General features: G+C 50.8%; 1 protein-coding gene across 1 annotated transcript; it reads right to left on the reverse strand.

Annotated features, from left to right (window-relative positions):
- Positions 1-6,068: 6,068 nt before the first annotated feature.
- Positions 6,069-6,946, reverse strand: LOC136510065 (RING-H2 finger protein ATL3-like). Its single transcript, XM_066504638.1, has one exon. It carries the CDS (start codon positions 6,944-6,946, stop codon positions 6,332-6,334), a length of 615 nt encoding a protein of 204 aa, XP_066360735.1. The 3' UTR covers positions 6,069-6,331.
- Positions 6,947-7,147: the final 201 nt, after the last annotated feature.

Consider the following 7,147-nt stretch of genomic DNA (forward strand, 5'->3'; position numbering starts at 1 on the left):
GCGCGCTTGGCCGAACTCAACCGGTCTGTCCCCGGTCAAGCCACCAAGTCAAGAAGGTTCTGGGTGGGTTGCTGATGCCCACTCTTTGGTTAGTTCATGTCGTTTGTGCCTTAGCTCACGGGAACATGGCCACCGCCGTTGTAGGAGGTCCGCCACCGTGGAGGGAGCTCTGGACCGCATCTCCGTTCATCGCTTCATCGCCCACTGCTTCGTGTTTGTGTCTAGGTGATCATCGGCTCGCTACCGGGGGCGGGGAGGGGCTAGGATGGCTGACGTCGTCGCCCTATGCCAGCGCCACCGCGTCGGTGCGCGCGCGGGTGTCTGGGGACCTAGGCATGGTAAAGATAGGATGTTCCAAGGGTTAGTTTGCTTAAACGCTGACTGTAGGAATAGTGCTATGGACTGCAGATTGATTCGGTAGTACTACGGGGACTTTTGAGCAAATGTGCCGAAGCGCGCGGGCCATCCCGTCGCGGGCCGCCGACACGCAGTTGGGCCGTGCCGCGTGGGCCGCACTGGTGGGTCATGTGTACGCGCGCGCTGCGCGGGAGTGGGCCGAGCCGCTCGCACGATGGGCCGCGCGAATGGATTCCGGTTTTTTCATTTTTCAGGGAATTAGTAAATGTTTATTCAATTTAGTTTTGAGTTGATCTTTGTAAAATTATAGTAAATTCTGTAGGTGTCCAAAAATAGTGAAACAAAATTTATTAGGTTTATAAAAATGCTATCTATCTGTTGGTGTAGTTAGTTTATAGTTATCTGTGATAATGATAGATTCATTAATTCATTTAGGAAAGCTTAGTATTATTTAGCTTACTATTTGTAGGAATTTTTGTGGCAAATAAGTGATAGATTTAGCCATAAAATTTTTACAGTAGGTTCATTAAATTATTATGTACTCACTGTAATTTTTGTAGCCCTAGAGTAGGTTGATAAATAGAGTAGCTAGTACTCCTTGTTTTATCATATATAGAGTAATCGATATTAAGAATAGGGATTCTTTTAGTTGCTAAGTTAATACATGAAATGTTTCATACCTGTTTAGTGGGAATGATAGGTAATGTAGCGTCTTAGTCGGTAGAGCTAGTTTAGTAGCTTGACAGATGTATTTTATTTTAAGAGTTGTTGTTGCTGTATTATTAAGTGTTGCATCATCATTTCATACATGTAGATAACGAGTTGGTAGAGTTGGTGCCTACGGAAGAACAGGAGTGTGAGGAGATTCTCGTACAAGAGGGAGCCCCAGAGCCATCCGTTGCTGACACCCCGCCTGTCCAAGGCAAGCCCAGGTGCATAACCCTTATTTTTGAATGATCACTGAATATATATATGATGAGCATTTACGTTACAGGCATTTTATGGAAACTACATGTATAGATAAACTTACCTATGAGTTCTACTAGTATAGGTCAAGTAGCTGCTATGCTCAGGATTTCGGTAGCGTGAGTAACATGTCGTTACTCATAATAGGTGATTATTACGATCACTCATGATAAAATAGTGGAAAGGAAAATAGAGACCGGACATGGATATGGTTTGGGTATTGATGGGTGTAAGAGGTTGTGTCCTATGGCCAACAGGGCATAGCTTGGTTACACTTTTTCCCTGTCTATGTCGGTTAAGGACCGACCCTTGCATTGGATTCTATGCAAGTCACAGACTTATTATCCCAAGCACATACATGGGTATGGGCGCAGGAAAGACTTGTTGCTCTCTTGTCATGGGTTCCGACTCCTTCCGGACCGACCGATTGGAGGTGGAGATGGTTAAGGTCTAAGCACCACATTGAGTTCAGGACTCAGGAGCGGGGGCTTAGAGTCCAAGTTTAGACGGGGACCTAGACCCTATGATAGGAGAGTGATGGGTTGATCCTACTTGTGCCTAGGGTACAAGCAAAATGTATGTTTTGAGCTACCTAGCTGGGCACATTGATTCATGAATCACCAGTGTTCTGATACGACTTGTCTACAGTCTAGCACTGTAGTAAGAAATTAAAAATGAAAGGTGATGAAATAGAACTGTTTGCTCAACTCTTGCTTGAAAGTAGAACATGTGCTTATATAGAATGGCTAGATAATGAAGTAATCATGGCTGCTAATAATAACATGAATAAAGATTCACTATTAGTATTGCTTTCCGCAAAAAGGAAGCCCAGCAAACCGTAAAGCTTATCAAATTCCTTGGAGTCGGGAAATTATTCCCACAAGTAGGATAAGTCTTGCGAGTACATTGTGTACTCAGGGTTTATTTACCCCTGTTGCTGGTACTGCCTGAGGAGTAGCCGTTGTGTAAAGGATTATTCTGGTGGGCACAGACGGATCCTTGTATATTATCGATTGATATTTCTTTTCATTCCGCTGTTAAATTTCCGCACTCTGAATTTGGTACTGTAATAATATATTTCTAAGAACTCTGGATGTATGAAATGGACTAAGTAATATAAACTCGTTCTCATTATTGATTCCTGCAGGAAAAATATGGATTATTTGGGCTCTCCCTTGGGGTGTGCTCGACGGAATCCGCCCGATTTAGCTCGCTCTCAAGGTGCTTAGTGTCTGGTGGTAGACAAGCGCCTCCGTAAATGCGTTATTTCAGGCGGTTCTCACTACTACACAAACGAATATGCGCAGCGTTGCACTTTTACACTCCGTAGTGGGCATCTATTTTTGCCCGCTGCGGTAAATCGTGGGATTTACCGCGGCGGTCATTTTTTATTTACCGCAGCGGGCACTTTTGCCCGCCACGGTAAATCAATTTACCGTGGCGGGCATCTTAATGTGTCCGCCACGGTAAATCGATTTACCGTGGCGGACATCACCACGATAAATACCCTATTTACCGTGGCGGACATCGTAAGGTGTCCGCCACGGTAAATCAATTTACCATGGCGGACAACGTTAAAAGCCCGCCACGGAAAAGGACTAGGCCCATTAGGCCCAAGCTGGCCCGATATTCGTCTACACGTATATATAGGTATACTTAGGTGCTGTGGCTCTGCCTCTGACGCAAAGGCCAGCACCAGCGTGGCGGCCGGCCCTGCCCCCGGCGCGACGGCCACCACCGACGTGCCGTCCCCTGCTCCCTCGGACACCGCCGCCTGCCCTGCTCCCTCCGACGCGGCCGCACCGGTGAGCTCTCCACGAAGGCTGACGGCGAGCTGCACCTCCACGCGCGGCCGCGGGATGCCCCCTCCCCTCGAGCCGGTGAGTTGCTTCTAGAGGAGGCGCGACCTGCATCTCCCGTCGGCAAGGACCGCCACAGCAAGGTGGCGGCGGCGTCTACCATGGCGTCCCCGACGGATCTGGCCTCACCACGGCGGCGACCTTCCTCCCTCCCTCTCCATGGCGCGGATCGACACGGTGCGGATCCACGACGGCGGCCTTCCCCCTCCCTCCTCGCGGCGGCGGCGGCTGGGGCGTCCACGACGACGACGGTGACTGGGGCCAGATCCACGACGGCTGGGGCCAGATCCATGGCGGCGGCACCTGCTCCGGCGGGGATCCACGGCGGCGCGGCGCGTGGAGGTAGGTACAACACTTCCCTCCCTCTCCCTCTTCCTTCATCTCCCTGGCCGCGGTGGTGGGCGGATCCGGTGCGGAGGAGCTCCCTGGCCGCGGTGGTGGGCGGATCCGGTGCGGAGGAGCTCCTTGGCCGCGGTGGTGGGCGGATCCAGCCGGTGCGTCGGTGGGTTGGGCTGGGAACGTACGGGCTCGCTGGCAGGCTTGAGAATGGGCTCGCCGGCGGGCTCCTAGGTTTTTTTTTGTTTTTTTAATGATTTACCGCAGCGGGCGTCCTAATGTGCCCGCCGCGGTAAATCGATTAACCGCAGCGGGCAAAGTGGCCCGCCGCAGGAAGGCCACGATTTACCGTGACCTTTACGCGGTGGCGGACGCGTTTGCCCGCTGCGGGAAAGCAAATTCGTCCGCCACGAAAAACGTTTCTAGTAGTAGTGTCTGCCTCAGTTGGTACTAGAGCCAATAATGAGTCTACGAGTTTCCTCACTCTTTTTCAAAACCTAAAATTTGACCAACAAGAGTTTTGCGAAAAGTAGGATGCGATAAAATTATCTAAATAAGTATAAACCCTAGCAATATGGTCTATCTAGGATAGCGGCATTGGTTTTATCTAATTAATTTTCTGTAGGTACACTGACTTACGCTGCGTAAGAATCGTTAGCAAAGCAGAAAGTGAGTATATGATGTGCCGAAATGTTGCGAACGCCGCTATATTCCGGCTTGAGTGAATGTATAGGCCAATGCATGCATCATGATAATATAACCTTGCTTAAACTAAACTTCCCCCTACACATATAAATTAAATTAATAAATTGATAGGATAACTAAAAGAATGCTTCAATAAATATCTTATCATTTCTCTAGTCTCTTATTCTTGGTCTAGAGGGTTGCCCTAAATGGTTGGTTCCTATATGTTATAGATGAACCTGAGGTTTGGTCATGGGAGCACCAGTACCGGAGCGGCCCACGGTCTTGGCAAAGGCCAAGGTGAAAGTGGCCGAGGCAATGGGAACGACAACAGGGAGAGCCATGAGGCTCCACTTTTGGCTCCTCCTCCTCTACCACTGCCACCTTCGATGACTCATGCGGAGATGTTGGCTACTCGTCGCGAGTCAGCCCGTGCCATGGAGCTGCTGGCATAGGCTATCGGCGGCTTCGCCCGTGGAGGCCACGGAGGAAATGGTAGGAACGGGGGTGGTGCCCACGATCCTGAGGGACCTTGCTCTTATCAGGATTTTTTAAAGACACACCCACCCACGTTCACGCCGACGGCTGAGCCTCTAGATGCGGAGCATTGGCTTCGTATCCTGGAGCAAAAGTTTCTGCTTCTCACCATAACTAAGGAATAGAAAATGCGCTTTGTAGCGCAACAGCTATTGGGATCTACTAGTGCATGGTGGGACACATTTAATGCCATGCAGCCGGTAGATCACCGGGTGACCTGGCAGGAGTTCACTGCGGCCTTCAGAGAGTATTATATTCCTGCTGGTGGTCTAAATAGGAAGTTGACAGAGTTTCTGGGACTTCGGCAAGGAAGCATGTCTGTGATGGACTATGTTAACAAGTTCAACCACTTGTCACAGTATGCTGGGACTCTTGTTGATACAGATGAGGAGAAGAGGGACCGTTTCTATCGTGGCCTCTCTTGCAGCCTACAGAAGGAGTTATATACTGGGAACTACTAGACCTTTGGGGCTACGATGAATGCTGCTATTGCCATGGAGTGATTGTAGTGTGACTCTCAGGCAGAATGGAAGTGCAAGCGGGTGGCTATTAGGTCTTCTAGTCACCCCAGGCGCAGAAAGTATAGGTTGTCAGGCGGGTGTCCTATCAGTCTTTGGGTGGACATTTGTTTCGACAGCCTCAGTAGACTTATCAGGTACCTTCCACCTAGTACTATGCACCAACTCAGCAGGTGCAACCTCAACTGCCCCTACGGACAGCAAGTCCCACCTCATCAAGAACAAGGGAACAAGCCTGGTGCTTGTTTCAAGTGTGGCAGGGAGGGCCACTATGCTCGGGAGTGTCCACAAAACCAGCTAGCCTAGTCAGCTTAGCCCTCAGCTAACTCTCGGCTGATCAAGCGGACTATTATCAAGAAGAAAGTGCCAGTAACCACCCCCAACGTTGCACCTGCCAGTGTGTTATCTGATGCGTATGTTATCTGATGCTTATGCATGCATTCAGTACGTTTATCAGAGTGATAGACGTGACAACTACGACCCATAGATACACCCTTGCACAATAAGGTCGATCAAAATTTTCATTCAAGAAGAAAGAATCGTCATGCATCAAATTTTTCATTCAAGAAGAAAGAATCAGTATTCGTCGTATTTATTTATACCAGAGAATTGGATGATCCGTCCTTCTCTCAAAGGCAAAGTGGCAAACAAACACAGACTATATATTTTACCAGTAATTCTACTGTCTTACAAACGCATATGCATGCCAAAATGCAATTAGCAAATCGGCCATATCATATATAGTTCATACAATGAGTAATTAATCATGCAGATCTCACATGCATACACTACACATGGTCGAAGACTCCATTCACGATATATATACGACTCGATATATCTAATCCCAAAACCTGAAAACCAACCAGAAATATACATGCATACATCACACAATATGAAGAACAGGAATCGATCGCCTCACCAACCTTTTCTAGCTGGTCATCTGGTGCTAAGCGACATGGACGCCGACCTGAAAAGGTGGAAGAAATGGTTGTCACCTTCCGCCGTGTACGTGGTCCCCTTGCTTGCTCGCCATGCACTGCCAGATCGAGAGAGCGATCTGGCCTCTCGGCCGCCTCACACGGGACAATCATCCGCGGCGACGTTGTCGTCGTGGTCCTTGGCGTTCCTGGACGCGTCAGCGACGGCCGCGGCGGCGGGGGCGACGACTCTGCCGCGGCAGAGCGGGCACGTGGCGTGCAGCCGCAGCCACGCGCCCACGCAGTCGGCGTGGAACCGGTGCCCGCACCGCGGGAGGACGCGCACCGAGTCGCCGTCGCGCAGCTCCACGATGCACACCGCGCACTCGGGAGCCTTCCCTCCTCCTTCCTCGGCGCCGGAGCCGGCGCTGGAGTACACGGATACGGGCAGGGACGACGCCACGTCTTCCACCGGCGTCGACTGCACGCCGAGGCGGTCATCGTGCCGGTGACGGGACGCCCACGGCAAGGCCACGGGCAGCGAGTCCTCGTCTTCGTCGTCGGCGCCGTCGTCTGACGTGGACGGCGGCCCACCTTTCCCAGAGAAGAACCGCCAGAAGAAACCGAAGATGAGGAGGATCACCAGCACGTTGATGCCCACGACGCAGGCCGTCAGCACCGCGCCGTGCGGCGCCCAGTGGCCTTCCACCTCCGGCGCCGCCGACGCACCGGCAGCCGGGCTAAGACTGCCGCTCCCGAGCGTAGTGGACATGCTGGCTTCTGCGCCGACGAGATGGTTCTGGACAACCCAAACAGCAGAGAGTCGCTGCCAATGGTGTGCATAAACCACAAAACCTTAATCCGCTTTATTAGAAGCTAATACATCCTTCCAAGAAGAAGAAGATGTTGTTGATCAAGTTTGCAATCGAGTTGGGAGAAGAAATCAGAGGAAAGTGTTGCGCAGGAAAGCGGA

Source organism: Miscanthus floridulus, chromosome 16, assembly GCF_019320115.1.
Source record: "Miscanthus floridulus cultivar M001 chromosome 16, ASM1932011v1, whole genome shotgun sequence".
NCBI classification, from domain to species: Eukaryota; Viridiplantae; Streptophyta; class Magnoliopsida; order Poales; family Poaceae; genus Miscanthus; species Miscanthus floridulus.

What these genes read in the sequence shown, in the direction of transcription:
- LOC136510065 (XM_066504638.1), bottom strand. Translation starts at nt 6,946, where the DNA reads ATGTCCACTACGCTCGGGAGCGGCAGTCTTAGCCCGGCTGCCGGTGCG.